Consider the following 18,801-nt stretch of genomic DNA (forward strand, 5'->3'; position numbering starts at 1 on the left):
TGGAGTGTCAACAAAAAAAAAGAAGCCTTTTTATTAAATTATGCAACGTAACAACTACAGCGGAAATCTGAACAGACCGACGTTGACAGAGTCCTCTGATCCCTCGCAGTACGAGCAGGCTTAGTGGACAGAACTCACGGGACAGACTCAATTTATCGGGTGTTCACCTGTTAACGAGACAAAAACAGACTTAACAATGACCTCCGACTCAGCAAAATCGTGAATATAGACTCAGAGCAGCTGGCTTAAAATAAATCCATTTTAAAATGTAATTTAATCCAAAAGTTTCAGATGTTACGAGTCTTACCACGTCGTCGATCTTGAGGATGCTGCGAACCGTCTCTGTGGAAAGGGTCAGAGCACTGATGGAGACCAGTAGAGGCTGCACCACCAGCTCCTCCAGGATGTTGGAGATTCCTCCCTGTCACACACACACAGTTCACCAGTTATGTTGTGGTTACATGACCTGTATTTTTAGATATACATATCCATTTGTTTCTCTGTAATAATATGATAATTGTAAAGTAGTGGTAGGACCACATAGGGATTTTGCTTCTGCCTGCTCTTTCTCGGACTCGTGGAATCGGATTGATTTATCAGTTTGTGTTTTTATCTGATTTCTCTCTTTTCTCACAGGTTTCTTCAAGATGAATAAAAAAAAAAAAAAAAAAAAACAGCCAGTCACATTAGTCTTGATACAATAAAGGAAAACATTAATGACAAAGGAGGATGAACAGCCTATTGGGAAGTGTGTGGTGGAGAGTCTTAATGCTGCAGAATCATCACAAGTAATTTACCTTTGGAAAAGATCAATTTAGTTTTATTATTTATTATTTCTATATCACTATTGAATGTGATATGCAATTCAACATGGCTTTCTTATTATTATTATAAACCAGCAATAAACACATCGCGAAAGGCTGCGACATAACATGAAAGGCACAGAGAATTTTTGTATTAGTTAGAGAACTGCACTTTAATTATTGGGGCCTTTTATATTCAATTCCAAGTTTTAATTTGTTAACCCGGAAATTATTTACTTTCGTTTGTTTTAAATTCAATGAGCAGTTTGTTGTATTTTAGCAGGATACTGAAAAGAGCAGAACTGAACACTTTAATATCCATTTTATTTATCGCAAGTAATATCGTTATCGCGATATTCAACGACGTTATCGCATATTTTCCTCATATTGCGCAGCCCTATTCTGTTCCGTCTTCACTCGTTCACGTTACTTCATGAACGCCACCATGTAATGAAAGCGGAGGAGGAGGGCAGACCTTGCGGACGTTGATGCCGGCCATCTTGTCTCCCTGAGCGTGCCTGTTGCGGAGCTCCGTCACCGTGGAGATGGGGTTCAGGCCGGCGTTCTCAGCCAGCGTCGAGGGGATCACCTCGAGGGCGTCGGCGTACGCCCGCACGCAGTAGGCCTCCATGCCGGCCAGAGTGCGCGAGTACTCCGCCAGACGCACGGCCAGCTCGATCTCTGGAGCGCCGCCACCAGCTATCAGAGCCCTGAGGGGAGGAGGAGGTAGGAGAAGGAAGAAAGGTTATCGAAGACGCATCAATAATTACACAATATTGTCAACATCGTGTACGCAAAAGGAAAGTCGGCTAATTGCTAAACCTGGGAACGTTGTGACGTCGCTACAAAGTCCGATGAGTCAAGAAACACGAGCAGTCAGATGGTCACACAGGTTGTAAACACTAAAACTGACCCGAAACGTATCCATCCCCCCAAAGCACAAGAAAAGTGTGTTCTCATTGAGTATAGGGATGCACCGATTTATCAGCAGAACATCGGTATCGGCCGATATTCGCCTCTATGTGACGTTAATGTCGATTTGTTGCGCTGGGACGACAGTCTTTTACTTTTTCTCTGTCTCCCCGTCAGCAAAGGTTTAACAAAACATTGATATTGGCTAAAATGTCATTTTAAACATCGGTATGGGCCCAACATTTCATCGGTGCATCCCTAATTGTGTACAGTGGGTCAAAGTCGAAGCAGGAAGGGAGTAGGTTTAAAAACGGACAGTTTTGGATAATCATTTTACAGTTCGTCTTTCAAATAAGTTGGACTAACCTGGGAGGTTCGTTTGTCGTTTCTTGACCCATCAGACTTTTAAGAGATGTCACTTTGTTACCAAATCTTATAAATGAATCCTTAATAATGTTATTACTGATAAGAAAAATGGAAATAGTCTTAAAAGAAGTTGACAGATTCATTTCCCCGAGTGATTTGTGGATTTTCTGTACATTTAATGTTCTGGGAAAAAACGTTAAAATAATTTCCCTTGGATATGTAATATATGTGTGAGAGCTCCCCGGCCAAGTTGCCGAGACAACCAGGACCGAATTAAAAAAAGGGGAGCTTTCAACATTACTGTTCCTCCGTTTCTTACGCTCCTGCAGGATGGACAAATGCAAGAGCGCCTTTGTAGGAGGGAATCTGGGCCTGAACTCTTGAATGCGTTTGGATTTGATCTCAGAATAAGCAGTGAGGAATGTTATTTTTGTGTGAAATTCACTGTGCATAAATGACCGACCTTTGCTTGACCAGGCAGCGGATAACACACAGCGCATCGTGGATAGAGCGCTCTGCCTCCTCGATCACCAGCTTGTTGGAGCCGCGAACCACGATGCTCACCGTCTTCCCGGGGCTGGTGCAGCCGGTGATCTGCAGAGGAGCAACGCCAAACATTTACCGGGAGGCATTAACGCCACAGTGTCCACAGAACATTCAGCTTCTCAACACGTACAAAGTGTTACCGATCTGAAAACGGCCCTAAAAATAGCCACGGATCGTCCCAGATCTGAGTGCAAAGACTGGGCCCGTTGCGTACCTTGACCAGCTTGCCGGAGCCGTCCAGGCTGACCTCCTCCGCCAGCTCGGCCGTGCCGAGTATCTCTGCAGTGAAGTGGTCGATGTGGGCGATGGGCTTGGTGCCTAGAGTCTGGAGGGGAGAAGTTGTTTTTGTCATACAATGAGTTTATTTGTAAAAAGAGAAATGTCCTAGTCGCCTATTATTGTTCCACGTAGGAGTCTGTGACATGTATGTGTACTGTGGTTTGTCTTGTCAACGTGCAGGTGTAGCGGAGGCGATAATGAGATGACTGATCACCTGGCCGGTCCCCCCCAGGCTATTTAACCCCACCTGCCCCGAGACCAGGTGGCCGCATTCCCCCCCGACCGCGCACCAGCATGATGTCTCTCGTTTCCTTTTTCCCTTCGTTAACTACTGACAACACACACCTCACATTCTCCACTACATCCACACACCCTCATTCATCACTGATACTCACAATCACACCTCATCTTGCTCTTGTTTGCATCATTATTTAATAAATGTCCCTTTATCATTGCTACGTTACTGTGCATCTCCCTCTTTTGTTGGGGCCTGTGAGCCGGTCGTAACAGAGTCAAACAGAACCAAATATAAATGAAGACACCGACGAGGTCATCTAAAGTCAATTGTTTACTCACGAGTTTACATGTCCACCTGGCTAATAACGTTTTTAATAAATTTACAAGCAAATAACAATTAGCAGAGTCCACTATGAAGTCCTTGGCCAACTTGGAAGCCATTATACATTTTACCAAAGCCAAACTACTTGGGTTCTCATCTACAAGCCAAACTAACATGACAAATATCTACTCTTAATACCAAAATAAAAAGAAATATCAGTACTTTAGAGAGTGACAGAAGTAGGGCTGCTCCCTCTTAGTCGACTAATCGGTCGTTTTGGTCTTAGTAAACTTAGATCTCTGTAGTCCATTAGTCATTATTGTCAGTATTTCCAAGAAACGTACGAGCACATCTCTGGTAAACACAAGAATTAAAGTGGTGCTTTTGCATGACTCTTTGCGGAGAAACTCAGATTTACAGATCTGTCGATAAATCAACTAATCGATACAATTGAATGAGTGTTAGTCGACTGAGAATTTCTTCAATCGAGCACAGCCCTAGATGGAAGGGTCTTGACATTTACAGCTGTGAATATTTCCATGACGCTCACCTTGCAGATGAACTCAATGTCCTCCCTCTCGATCTCCTTCACCACCATGATCTTCATTTTGTTGAGGAAGTGCAGGGCGAGGTCGCTCAAAGCGTCCCTGTCAAAAAGGACAGTTTGTCGTTAGTGTGAAACATGTTTACGCTCCATATCCAGAGTGCGAGACGGAACGGACGCCAGTATCCGCTCTGGTGTTCGTCCCGTTTGCGTACCTGAGGATGGACTTCTGGATGAGCAGCACGTTGCAGCCGGCCTTCTTGATCTGTTTCACCATGTTGAGGATGTAAGCGCGCTCCTCGCGCAGCACGCGGTCCATCTGGGCGTAGTCCGACACCACGATCTGGTTGTCCATCTGCACGCCGAACACACACACACAGACACACACAGACACACACAGACACACACAGACACACAGTCAGGAGAGAAACAGAACCACGACAGGGATTGGTCAGCTGCTAGAAGAGAGAAGTTAAAAACCGGGAATGCTTTAAAACAAGTAATATTTTTTGAGATAGCTTTAATTGATGGGAACATGACACTTTTTGGAAATTAATCCAGAACAGCAGTGTTTTGAAAAGTAGAGCTGGGAAATATATCGATATATTATATCGATATCGTGATATGAGACTAGGTATCGTCTTAGATTTTGGATATCGTGATATGGTATAAGTGTCTTTTCCTGGTTTTAAAGGCTGTATTACAGTAAAGTGATGTCTATTTTCTGAACTTACCAGACTGTTCTAGCTGTTCTATTATTCACCTTTACCCACTTAGTCATTATGTCCACACTACTGATGATCATTTATCAAAAATCTCATTGTGTAAATATTTTGTGAAAGCACCAATAGTCAACACTACAATATCGTTGCGGTATCGATAGAGGTATTTGGTCAAAAATATCATATTTGATTTTCTCCCTATCGCCCAGCCCCATTGAAAAGTGTGCCAAGAGAACTTTATGCTATAATCCAGTGTTTCCTCTTTGTTGATTTTGTAGTGGCGGCTCGCCATGGCAAAATTTCTGCCGCCACGGTATCAGAAATAGGGCCGACGCACAATGCAGTCGCGGTTGCCTTTTAAATGATCCTGCCGAAATAATGCACCCCCCCCATTGGCTGCCGCTCACATTGCAATTTAACAAGTTGAACTATTCAGAGGTTATCGGGCCCGTCCAGTTTAACTCCACATACTGTTGTGCTGATGTAGTTTATCGTCAAAACGTTCGTTTTCTTCCGAGTCGACTTTTAAACAAACAGCTCCACCAAAAACATCACCGCGGTGGGTCCGTTCTAATTAATTGTGTAGACCTGTTGTAGATGTTAAGTGCCCTATAGTTCCTCAAAAAAATACAGTTCAATCACAACTGAAAATATGCCTCATTGTGTGTGAATAGGTGAATAAATATATTTGTTTGTGTTGCAGTTAAGTGTCAGTTCCTCTACATATGTAAAACATTTGGTGGCGGGGCGCGGGGCTTTGCAAAGGTCAAACTGTAGGACATGACGACGATTCAGTATCATCATTCAGTGGAAGCGTATTGTGATGATGTGATCATTTTGCATGATTGTTTGAATCTCAATTGTAGGACCGGGGTTAAAATAATCTTTGTTTGACTGACCTGACGTTGATTAATAAAACCCTGAAATTGTTCCTTTAATATCTTAATTATGTCAAAATAATGTTTGAAAAATTGAGGGTTGCTTCTTGCTTGTTCAATTCAAAGCAATGTTCTCTTAAAAGCTCTTTTATATCCAACAAAACTGGTGCTGTAACTTAAATCTTAAATCTCCCTAGAGCGAAAAGGTATTTGAATCAGGACCTTGAAATCAGTGGCGATAGCCAGCCCTACTCAATTTATTGCAGTGAAGATTACTTTGATTGTGATTTTGCCGACATGTTTCTTGTCTCTTTTGTGCAAAAAGATAAAGACCACAGTAAAGACACATTTCCAACATCAAATACTATTAAAAAGGCAGACAGAAACGTGGTCATCTCTCCTCTGAGATGAGATTTATTATTATTATTATTTATTTTCAAAAAAAAAAAAAAAAAAAAAGGACTCACGTCAGTTTTGGGAGGGGACAGGCAGAACTGGATGAGGCCGATCTTGGCCTTCTCCACACGGGACACTCCGGTGTTGGAGATCCTCTGGGTCAGCACCAGGCCGTCCACCAGCTCACAGTCATCAATGGTCCCTCTAAAAAAACACAACGCCAAGACACAAGGAGGGGAAATCCACATCAAATCTTTGAATGCAGGCAGGAGTGGCTCCAAAAATTTAAATAAAAGTCTCAAATTACTTCAATAACGCAGAGTACCCTGGGATCGTTACAGCTCCAGTACCAGCTGGATCCCAGCGCTGCCACTCACCCGAGCTTCTTGATGATTTTGATGTCCTGCAGGTCGACGCCGGTGGCGGTGGCCGGGTCGATGACTCGCATGACGGCGTCCACGCTCATGGGCGCCAGCAGGCTGGAGTACTGCGACACCACCTTGGAGCACAGCGACGTGGTGGCGCTGTTGAGCAGCGTCTCGCGGTCGCTCAGCTGCACCGGCCGGCTCATGGCCGTCAGCACCTCCACGCCTTTCTCCACGGCCTTCTGGAACGACTCGGAGATGATGGTGGGGTGGATACCTGACCCGCGGGACAACGCGTCAACATTAGTACCGAAACTACTTAACAGCAGAGTAGTCGATCTGCAGAAAGTTTTTCAACAAATATGTGTTTTTGCAAGTCATTTACCGAGCGAAATATGCCAACTGTTCTCTGGTTTCAGCTACAAATTGTGTGGATTTGCTGACGTTTTAATACGATACAATTTTAATTTAATTATCTTTGTATGAGCAATGTAAAAGTTGTCAATTTGAGCTCTGTGAAATTGCAATTGTTCAGTTTTCTAGTATTTTATTGAATTTTGTTTTTTTTAATGACTGGCTGATCAAAGTTATTGATGCCAATGACAAGCGAGTTTTTCCTCTCGTGTCCCCACCGAGTACAACCCATTGAACCATTAGCTTCAGTTAGGGCTCCCGCACACTGCCTGCGTGGCGGCTACGTGGCGTTTTCTATGTCTTCGCACACCAAAAAATGCGGCTGACATTTTTGCTGTTCAAGCAGCAGCATACTTCACGTTAAACATAAATATATACCGATTTGATTACAGCAAAGACAACGTTGGCAGTATTGACGGCAAAATAGGCTCCAGTAGGGCTGTGCAATTAATCAAAATTTAATCGCGATTATGATTTCGGCTCCCAACGATCACAAAAACAGAATAATCGAGAAAAACAATTATTTCGATCATTACGTTTTGCAAAGTAAACTCTTATTTTCTCTCGTGTTCTGAAGGAAAAAATAGTTTAAAATAGGAAAAGGAGGCAAATTTCATAGTTTTATGTGTTTTTCTACTGTTGATTTCTTTAACTTTTTCCACTGTTCAATAATTAAAACATCTTTCCAGAAGTCAACGAGTAATCGTGTTAAATTATCGTGATTTCAATATTGACTGAAATAATCGTGATTATATTTTTTTCCATACTCAAGCAGCCCTAGGCTCCAGAATACTTTGTTCTGTATTGACGGGTACAATATTTGAAAATCAGTTATTTTTATTTTTTTTTAATTACATTTATATATCTGCATTTATGTCAAAACCTAGAGACTTTCAAACATCAAAATGTCATTTATTAAATGTATTTGTAACATATACACATTTTTGTATTCCATTTTGCCTGGAAATGCTTCCAACACGCTTGTGTGAAAAATAGGCGTCTGTCCTATTTCTAGCAGCGCCTCGAGCCGCGCGAGTCACGCAGGCAGTGTGCACGCTCTAACCTGTTACCATGGGAGCCCAAATAAAAACGGAGTGTGGGGATGTGCTTCTCTAATTACTGCAAAGTTAGCATGGCAAAAAAGGACCTTTGTCTGAATTTGAACTTGAAAAATCTGCTCACTGCGGCCTATATTTGCATCCTCTCATTTTCAAAAGGCTAACAGTTCCACTCTTTTCCACCTCCAGTGTTTCCACTTTTTAAATCAGTGCATGAAAAGAGGTGGATACTTTCAAAAACAGAATTCATTCTCTTGAAATGTGCAAGACAAACCTCGATCATTCTTCGCTAATCAAACATGAAAAAAAGCACAATTTTATTTTAATGTGGAGTCTCATTTCTGTCCTCTGCAGCTCTCACCTTTCTGCAGCAGTTTGGAGCAGGCGTCCAGCAGCGCTCCGGCAATCACCACCACGGAGGTGGTGCCGTCGCCAGCCTCAATGTCCTGGGCTTTGGCTAGTTCCACCAGCTGACACACACACACACACACACACACACACACACACACACACACACACACACACACACACACACACACACACACACACACACACACACACACACACACACACACACACACACACACAGTGAGTGAGTGAGACACAGACAGAGAGACACACACACAGAGAGAGACACACACACACAGAGACACACACACAGAGAGAGACACACACACACAGAGAGAGACACACACACACACAGAGAGAGACACACACACACAGAGAGACACACACACAGAGAGACACACACACAGAGAGAGACACACACACAGAGAGACACACACACAGAGAGAGACACACACACAGAGAGAGACACACACACAGAGAGACACACACACAGAGAGAGAGAGAGACACACACACACAGAGAGAGACACACACACACAGAGAGAGACACACACACAGAGAGACACACACACAGACACAGACAGACACACACACACACACACACACACACACACACACACACACACACACACACACACACACAGGTTTGAAACAACTAAGATTAGTTCATGTTGAAATACCAATTATTGCAAATTATCTAGGGGCAAAAGGAAATGGTTGGATTCTCCAACACCATCAGAAGGGTGTCTGGTGGAACGTACCATTTTGGCGGCAGGGTGGAGCACCTGCATCTGTTTCAGAATGGTGGCGCCGTCGTTGGTAATGGTCACGTCACCTTTCTCATCCTGGATCTGAAACAAAACGGCGCCGGCTTTAGAAAACGCGTGTACGACCCAGGAGCTGGGTGAAGGTGGCCCGAAAGCCCCAGAATCTGTTTACTGACCATTTTGTCCATGCCTTTCGGCCCCAGGCTTGTTCTGATGGCATCCGCGACAGCTGTCGAAACAAGCAGGCGATGAGTCAGAACGGTGACAATTATCAACTCAACATCCATGTTTTCATGACGCACAAATAAGGCCGACACCAAATAACACATCTTATAAAACGTTAAAGTTAATCTTGTTCTTTAGCAAATGTTGCATGTGTGCGTTTCAGGATGATAAAATTAACAAAGCACATGAAATATTTCACGAGCGAGACCAAAAGTCACTAGCCTCGCGAGACCGTCCTGATCTGGCGAGCTCCAGATCAGTCTGGCATCTTGAGTTAGAGAATATTTGGAGCCGCTCGCCAAACGACCAACCAATCAGCGTTGGTTTTGAGGCGGGTTTAGGTGGTGATAGACAGATGGTTTATCCAATCAGCTAACCAGTATTTTCAGGCAGCGGTAGCCCTAATTATGTTAGCTGCTCGCTAATGCTTTTTCCTCTTGGATCCTTCTTTTGGAATATGGACCGGGAACCTGAAATGGGGCCTTTTATTCCTAAATTCTCGTTACACAAACGGTAAATATCCTTTACTGACATGCTGCTTGCTTGCTGAGCTAACGAGCTATGCTTTGCCTGCAGTAGCAGTAGCAGGGGCTTGTGGTTGTATTTTCATACGCTTCGCTGATCTGATTGGTTGATTTGGCCCTGTCTATCACCAACTATAGGTGGTGATAGACCGATGGTTTATCCAATCAGATAACCAGGATTTTCGCCCCCTTCCCAAAAGTTCTCCAACGGAAAGTTCCCAGATGGATATGCCGAGCAAATGCGAAGCGATCCATCTGGTGGAGTCAGGTTAAAAAGTCAACAACAAAAAAGGAAAATTAAACTGTCAAAATCCAGTTTCCACATGATTCATTCAAAGCAAAGTGATGCACCTTAACTCCACGACACAAGAACGCATCATCATGGCCATTACAACCTTATTGATTTCACATTTAATGACATTTGTATATAATCTATTGTCTGATGTTTTTTTAGCTGGTGTATCGTTTCTGTGTACGTTTAGACTTTACCTTCTGTACTGTTATAAAATGTCACTCTTACAAGGACTAGGGCTGCACGATATAAGCAAAATATGCAATTGCAATTATTTTGACTGATATTGTGATTGCGATATGAATGACAATATTGGAGGGAATGATCATTTTTGTATCATTTTCATTGAAAAAGACATTTAAATAAAAAATTAATTTAAAATGATGAAAGTGTGACTTTTGCGAGGATCTGTACCAAACAAAGATTTTTTTTCTTTAGGTCTGTAGGATAGGATTGGTAGGCTGGGACGTCTCTGCAGCACCACAATACTTCATTCAGAATGGTTTGACACATATTTTGCCCCTCCCTGCGATTTGGATAATTGCAGTAATCCATATTGCTATTTCGATAAATTTGCGATTAATTGTGCAGCCCTAACAACGACTTTAACTGTACACACACTATTACAATTGTACGTGTATGCCCCTTCTTTCTCTGCATAATTATTGTCTGTAGAAAACCTCAATAAACAAAGTTAAAATGAGCAAAGTGATGTCACTGTAATACTCCAAAACCTCTTCTACTTCTGCTTTAGTTTTTTTTAACTTACTAAATAAACATTTTTGTACTCCACACCTCTGCAATCTTCGCTTCTGGCCATATATAGTATGCAGCACCTTGGCCCACTGAGCTAGCTAAAGCTGAGATTGTGTTGAGTCATGAGCATCTTGCAGACACGCCACCAAACTCTGCGTTTGCCTTGCATTAAAAAAAAATGGTTGTCTCACGCCGCTTGCTATATAGGCTACAATGGAAGAGGCTTCGATGGAAGCAACTCAATGCAAATGTGAGTAAAGGAAGTGGTTTCTGGCGCATTTATATCTAACGTTATGAGTTCCTTATGCATATCATGTTTGCCGAATTAAAAAAGGGACTTTTTTTAAATTAATAAATCCCTCTTGAGTTTTGTAGGCACTGCGTGTGTGCTTTAAATACGTAGTAAGACTGTTAAATTAGCACTTTTCTGGGCATATTTCGGAACAGGTAGTTAGCTAACGTCCGAAACTAACGTGAATGCTTAATTAAATGACTGAATAACGGTGCCGAGCCCCGCCCAGCCCACAGCTACGATACGGGTCAGATAAGTGATGTTTTGGGTCGGACATTCGCAGCTTTAAAACGCTTTTACATATTTTGTATCTACCTTTAGCAGCGGAGATGTTACTGAACCGAATCTGGGCCGGCTTGTCGCGGTCCACATACGCCCCTCCTTTGTTTCTCCCCGTGTTTGAGGCTCTCGGAGCTGCTTTCATTTCGGGCATCTTGACTTGATAATCGGTGGAGAACGTTAAGGGAAGTCTTCAGAACGGGACCGATGAGTCCCGGAGCTGATACACCGCGGTTCGGCTTAGGATGGACTCAGATTAAAGTATCTCCACCCGGTCCCAGTCAGAACCTTCTAGAGACACCGGCTGCTGCGCAGAGAAGAAAGACCCGGCTGTCAAACTGCCCGGCGCTTGGGGATGACGTATTCAGACATTGGGCGTCGATTCCCGATGTGAAATCGAAATACATCCATGGAGACAATCGGAGAGAATTCATTCACTATGATTTAAATTATATACATTAGTTTGCTAACTTATCCGAGACTGATTGGTTGTAGTCTCTGCTTTGTTCACAAAAGCCTAAACATTCTCATTAAGTTCATAAAAGCAGATATTGTTTTGAGTTTCATGAGTATATGTTTAATCCTATTATTATAGTCCTTAAAATCCATATCCATAAATGTAAATTCACAGGGAAGAAACTATGATTTATTGCGTTATTTGTTTTCTTATTTGTAAAAAATAAATAAATAAAAAAAGGCTAATAGAGTGTGCAATTTCATTTTCAAATAGTTAGAAATTGCATTATAATTTTAAGTGCGACCTACGTTATTTATTTATTCCTACCACAGGCAATAGGCTACAACTTGTTAACACTTCATCACTGAGGGTTAGATTTGGGATCACTAAAGTCTATCTAATCTAATCTAAATATTGCTTGCATAAATGGAAAATTAGGCTGCACTGTTTGTACTGCATTATCTGTAACGTGTCTTGAGATAACTCTTGTTATGATTTGATACTATAAATAAAAATTGAATTTACATTTGAATATTGTCTGCTGTAGAGCAGGTCGTAAAAAGCGACAAAAATGTTGAAAGAAGCGTAAAAAATATTTTTAAAAAGCGTTGGGAAAAAAGCGACAACAATTTTCAAATTGTCAACAAAAATGTTGAAAGAAGCGTAAAAAATATTTTTAAAAAGCGTTGGGGAAAAAAGCGATTTACATTATTTTAATATAGTCATTGAATGCCTATGCACGCATGTGAAAATGAAAATTATATAATTATTGCATTTAAAATTTTACTCAAAAATCTCATAATCAATTATAACGCATTTTGTGGAAATAAAATTTTCATTTTCACATTTACATGATAATTTTTAATAAAGTCCCATATAGTTTTCCATGTCATAGACTGTAAATATTAATATTATAGTCATATATATACAGTCTATGTTGTAAGAAATAAAGGTTACAAACCAATCAGAAAAAGCCGATCTGGGTTTGATTAGCTTTGTCTGTTGAAGCTGAAAACGCATTGAAGACGCAGTTTAGATGGAACATGTTAACGAGTAACTGAACCCTAGTTTGTGTTTAGTTGTTTAATACCTCCGTGAGTCCACCGCCGCTGTGTCTGGTAGGTTTTCTCGAAAGTTTAGCAGCTGCTCAATGTGCTGTTTGCGTTCACGTTCTCCTTTTAAAAGCTCAGCGTTAGCTTAGTTAGCTTAGCAGAGTCCGGAGAGAGCAGACCCCCAGACAGGCATGCTGCTGTAGCGGTTGTTTTGAGCCTCTTTTGGCAAGACTGTTTTAATCTTCTACATAATGTACACTAACGTTTGTAATGTCCTGCCGCCAAAGCTTTGATTGTGTCCAGTCAGAGATATACTATATATGTTCATTTAATGGTCTTCTGTCATGCTTTTAGTTTGTAGAAAGTCCTATTTACACATACACGTTATCTTGTATGGAGGGTTTTCTATTGGCAGTCTAATCTCAACAACACGTTATTTATGAAGCACCTTTCATGCAAACATGTACTGTAGTGCTTCATGGAGCTAAATTAAAACACAGATGAAAAAAAGACAAAAAAATTACAACAATAAGACATTAAAAATAAAAGCCAACAGAAAAAGGGGTTGAAGGTCCCATATCGTGCACATTTTTAGGTTCGTGTTTAGGTTTTAGGTTGTATTGTAGTGGGTATACTGTACTGTATATTCATGGGCCTATAGAAATGGGCCAGGATGGGCCTTTATATATGCCCATATATATAGTGGGGGGTCTGGGTGTCCTCTGGCAGGAACATTTTGAGCGTCAAAGATAGGGCTGGACGATGGGGAGGAAATCAGATATCACAATATTGTTGAGCATATACCTCGATATCGATTTTGCGGCGATATTCTAGGGTTGACAATTGGTGCTCTGACAAAATATCTTCACACTTAAATTTTAGATAAATAATCATCAGTGATGTGGACATAATGACTAAGTGGGGAAAAGGCAAATAATAGAACAGCTAGAACAGTCTGGTAAGTTCAGAAAAGTACATCACTTTACTGTAACGCAGCCTTTAAAACCAGGAAAAGACACTTATGTCATATCACGATATTACGATATCCAAAATCTAAGACGATATCTAGCCTAATATCACACTATCGATATAATATCAATATATATTGCCCAGTTCTAGTCCAAAGACTTTATTTCCTGCATTCTGATACACTTTTTTGCACCAATTTGCGGTGGAAATCCCTTTATTTAGCCATTGCGAAGATAAAAACTAACTGCTAATTTATGTTAAATGTCATTTATTCACTGTATAATAAGAGAATGCCATACATGGTCCATATATTTATCTTTATTTATCTCTAGTTTGTTTTACTGTTTATATACTTTTTGTTTACTTCCTATATTTAGCTAAAAGTTTGTTATTCTTATTCTTATACTGTATTTTCTATATTGTATTTTTATAACTCTGTTTTGCTTTGTAAACTGAAATCTGCTGCTGGAAATCCAATTTCCTTTGCGGGAGTCATCCAGAAGGATCAATAAAGAGAAGTCTAAGTCTAAAAAAACACAGATGATCATTCAAAATATATGAAAATTATAATGCAAAGCATGTTGTTGCGTGTCATTGGGCATTTTTAAGTGGGTATATGAAAATCCTGGAGCTTTCTTAGCATGTATACTGCGTATACCTGCGTATCACGTAGACTACACCGCTGGTTCATACTTGCCTACACGTTACACACTACCAGAGCATGTTTACATGATTATTTTTTCGTGTACTATCTCTGTTGTGTATGTGAAAGCTGTGTACCCTATGTAAGAAATCTTGAAGTAAAAAACGTATCCAAAGTGAGGGTCGAAAGGAGTCGAGCAGAGGGCGTCGTGTGCTGTACAGATTGCAAAGTACCTGAAGGAGATTTGTGATATTTGGCTGTATATAAGTTAAATTGACTTCAAGTTCGAAGAAACCGAAATTATGTCTTGCTTAACGTGTCTGGCCGACAGCGTGAAAACTCGAAACACTTTATTTTACAACAAAGATAACGATAAAAGCAATACATCCTTTGGAATATGGAAAGGTTGAACTGAAGAAAGTTTGACGCCAGTCATCAGCTGAGTACCTGCCCTGTGGCTAAGGAAGTGATCCCTCAGCCGCTGACCGCCCTGTGTTTCCTAACGCATGTCTCTGCAGCCCGGAGTCATGCTGCCGCTGAAGGAGAAGGATAAACCGATCGTCCAGAAGCTGCTGTCGGCCGGCTGCTGCGCTCGCTGCGTCCTCAGGTTCTGCTGCGTCAGCGTCCAGGCTGCATACAGACAACCCCAACAGGTAACACTCACCTTCTGTACTCAATTATAGATAGATAGATACTTACTTACTTACTTACTTACTTACTTACTTACTTTATTGATCCCCAAAGGGAAATTCAAGGTCCCAGTAGCTTAAAGACATCACACACACACAACATACACATACATCATAAACAGGATAATAAAATTCAAAAAACCCACATGAATAATATGGACAATAAAAGAAAAGATACTAAATAACAAATCCACATGAATTTACAGAGGGATGTATAAGCATGGGAGGCCTGCAGTGACAGGGCAGGGACTGACCCTGTGGTTCAGTCTGCATGGTAAGGTGCTCTATGAGAGTGTGTGTCATGGTGGTATAGTGCAAATAAGTCCAATAGTGCAAGGATAAAGTCTAGAGAGCATTAAATATGGACAATATAAGAGAATAATGTAGACATAGTAATAACAAAACTATATAGCAGTGGAAGGATAAAGTAAAAAAAAAAGACAGCATTAAATATGGACATTATAAGGGAATAAAGTAGACAGTAGGATAGACCCAAATCACCAGTCAATATTAGAGGTTTGAAGTAATAGATAGGTATCGTAAAAAAAAGAAGTGATATACGATACCGATTCCTGAACGATAGTTTGTTTTAGATACCAATTTCTTAAAATCCATTTTAACAAAAGGAAATATCATTGCGTTACGTTCTACTCTAGCAGAGCAGGACGAGTGTGCTGAACAGCGTCGACAGGGCAAAAAAATAAAAAAAAAATAAAATAAGTTACAGCCATAAAGCCGAGAGAACGAGACGTGTCTGTCTTTCAAGCCGCTTTGAATCGCCGCAGACCCCTTACTCACGGAGGTCAGTCCGCCCTCGCGCTGGTCGACAGACGTCCCTCCCCGCACGGCGAGCTTTAAGTTGACGGCCCGGAGGAAGCGGCGAGGTCCGGCTGCAGCGTGCCGACAGAGCCACCATCATCCCCGAGCCTTTCCAAGCCGAGCGCACTGCGCCGGCACGGAGGAAATGCACGCAGAGTAGAGGATTCTCCCGCACGGAACGGACGTCACTGACCCGCCGAGTTTTTCCTGCATGCGTCTATGTTGTGTAATGTTAGACAGTCTTTTTAGGCCTTTACAGCTGAAGAAATGAAAGGGGAGAGAGGGGGGGGGGGATGACGTGCAGCAAAGGGCCACAGGTCGGAGTCGAACCCGCGGACCGCTGCGTCGAGGAGTAAACCTCTACATATGGGCGCCCGCTCTACCAACTGAGCTATCCGGGCGGCAGGCGCCCCAGCATTACTAGATCTTAATTGGTTCATGTAGAGCTGGGCAATATATCGATATCGTGATATGAGACTAGGTATCGTCTTAGATTTTGGATACCGTAATATGACATAAGTGTCTTTTCCTGGTTTTAAAGGCTGCATTACAGTAAAGTGATGTCATTTTCTGAACTTACCAGACTGTTGTAACTGTTCTATTATTCACCTTTACCCACTTAGTCATTATATCCACATTACTGATGATTATTTATCAAAAATCTCATTGTGTAAATATTTTGTGAAAGTCAAAGTCAACACTACAATGTCGTTGCCGTATCGTTATCGAGGTATTTGGTAAAAAAATATGGTGATATTTGATTTTCTCCATATCGCCCAGCCCTAGGTTCATGCATGCTGCTCGCTTTTTGGCTCACTGACGCTAATGACATTTAGGTATTGACATGTGGTGTTGAATGACGAGGCATTTTTTCGATACTCGATACTATTGAGGCAATTCGGTCGGCGCCTAAAAGATATCGAAGTTCGGTTCCCCCTTCCTAATTTTATAAATGTGTTAAAACTGCTGCTGTCCCTCCTAATGCATTGTGTAATCTTTTTCATCAGGATACACTGGAAGAACTTCGAGCTTTCATCAGCGACGCAGAGGACAGCAAATCAAAAGATTCAACAGCGGCAGAGTCCACAGAAGGAAAGGACAATGATGCAGCATTATCAGAACCACCGAGTAAACGAGTGAAACTGGAGCCCAGCGGGACCGATCCTCCGTCAGAGGAAGCTGCTGCTGGTCCTGCTGCTGCTGGTCCTGCTGCTGCTGGTCCTGCTGCTGCTGGTCCTCCTGCTGCTGGTCCTGCTGCTGCTGGTCCTGCTGCTGCTGGTCCTCCTGCTGCTGGTCCTCCTGCTGCTGGTCCTGCTGCTGCTGGTCCTGCTGCTGCTGGTCCTGCTGCTGCTGGTCCTCCTGCTGCTGGTCCTGCTGCTGCTGGTCCTGCTGCTGCTGGTCCTCCTGCTGCTGGTCCTGCTGCTGCTGGTCCTGCTGCTGCTGGTCCTGGTGCTGGTCCTGGTGCTGGTCGTCCTGCTGCTGGTCCTGCTGATGCTGATGCTGCGGTCAAACTGGAGGATGGAGAGCCGTGTGTGTGTGTGGTGTGTTTGGGGATTTTACAGGACCTCTGTGGCCCGACCCCAGCCGTGAAGGTGTGTGTGTGTGTGTGTGTGTGTGTGTGTGTGTGTGTGTGTGTGTGTGTGTGTGTGTGTGTGTGTGTGTGTGTGTGTGTGTGTGTGTGTGTGTGTGTGTGTGTGTGTGTGCTGTAAAATGTTGACGTTCCACGGTGTCCGATTGATTGTATCGTGGATCAGATGGACTTGATGTTTCTGTTCTGCGTTCACAGATAGCGGAGAAGGTGAAGGCCGAAAAGTACGAGTTCGACACCCTGGTGCTGTCTGTGTCTCTGCCCGCTCAGCTGTGTGTCCGCGAGGTGTGTGTGTGTGTGTGTGTGTGTGTGTGTGTGTGTGTGTGTGTCTGTCTGTGCATTTGTGTGTGTGTCTGTGTTTGTGCATTTGAGTGTGTGTCTGTGTGAGTGTGTGCATTTGTGTGTGTGTGTGTCTGCATTTGTGTGTGTGTGTCTGTCTGTGTGCGTGTGTGTGCACATGTGAATTTGTGTGTGTGCGTCTGTGTCTGTATGTGTTTGTGCATTTGTGTGTGTGTCTGTGTGCGCGTGTGCATTTGTGTTTGAGTGTGTGTGTCTGTGTGTGTCTGTCTGTGTTTGTGCATTTGTGTGTGTGTCTGTGTGAGCGTGTGCATTTGTGTGTGTGCATTTGTGTGTTTGTGTCTGTCTGTGTGCGCGCGTGTGTGTCTGTGTGCACATGTGCATTTGTGTGTGTGTGTGTGTCTGTCTCTGTTTGTGCATTTGTGTGTGTGCATTTGTGTTTGTGTGTGTGTGTGTCTGTGTGCACGTGTGCATTTGTGTGTCTGTGTTTGTGCATTTGTGTGTGTGTCTGTGTGAGTGTGTGCATTTGTGTGTGTGTGCATTTGTGTGTGTGTGTGTGTGTGTGTGTGTGTGTGTGTGCACATGTGCATTTGTGTGTGTGCGTCTGTGTCTGTGTCTGTATGTGTTTGTGCATTTGTGTGTGTGTCTGTGTGCGCGTGTGCATTTGTGTGTGTGTGTGTGTGTCTGTCTGTGTGCGTGTGTGTGCACATGTGCATTTGTGTGTGTGCGTCTGTGTCTGTGTCTGTCTGTGTTTGTGCATTTGTGTGTGTCTGTGTGAGCGTGTGCATTTGTGTGTGTGCATTTGTGTGTTTGTGTCTGTCTGTGTGCGCGCATGTGTGTCTGTGTGCACATGTGCATTTGTGTGTGTGTGTGTCTGTCTCTGTTTGTGCATTTGTGTGTGTGCATTTGTGTTTGTGTGTGTGTGTCTGTGTGCGCGTGTGCATTTGTGTGTCTGTGTTTGTG

General features: G+C 42.6%; 2 protein-coding genes across 2 annotated transcripts in view; one reads left to right on the forward strand and one right to left on the reverse strand.

Moving 5' to 3' along the window:
* cct4 (chaperonin containing TCP1, subunit 4 (delta)) lies at positions 1–11,670 on the reverse strand. Its single transcript, XM_039818941.1, has 13 exons — positions 11,361–11,670; positions 9,133–9,185; positions 8,951–9,040; positions 8,204–8,312; positions 6,383–6,647; positions 6,077–6,209; positions 4,225–4,364; positions 4,016–4,112; positions 2,842–2,952; positions 2,545–2,675; positions 1,279–1,513; positions 308–421; positions 1–167 (listed from the first exon to the last, which is right to left on the reverse strand). The coding sequence occupies exons 1-13, from the start codon at positions 11,476–11,478 to the stop codon at positions 153–155; spliced, it is 1,611 nt and encodes a 536-aa protein (XP_039674875.1). The 5' UTR covers positions 11,479–11,670; the 3' UTR covers positions 1–152.
* pus10 (pseudouridine synthase 10) overlaps positions 10,891–18,801 on the forward strand; it is a 27,187-nt gene continuing 19,276 nt past the window's right edge. Inside the window, exons 1-5 of the mRNA XM_039819062.1 lie at positions 10,891–11,003; positions 14,964–15,098; positions 16,961–17,150; positions 17,424–17,545; positions 17,740–17,826. Of these exons, the coding sequence (XP_039674996.1) occupies positions 10,932–11,003; positions 14,964–15,098; positions 16,961–17,150; positions 17,424–17,545; positions 17,740–17,826 (606 nt within the window). The 5' untranslated portion in view covers positions 10,891–10,931. The remainder of the gene's footprint in view (positions 11,004–14,963; positions 15,099–16,960; positions 17,151–17,423; positions 17,546–17,739; positions 17,827–18,801) is intronic.

This window comes from Perca fluviatilis, chromosome 1 (genome assembly GCF_010015445.1).
Source record: "Perca fluviatilis chromosome 1, GENO_Pfluv_1.0, whole genome shotgun sequence".
NCBI lineage: Eukaryota > Metazoa > Chordata > Actinopteri > Perciformes > Percidae > Perca > Perca fluviatilis.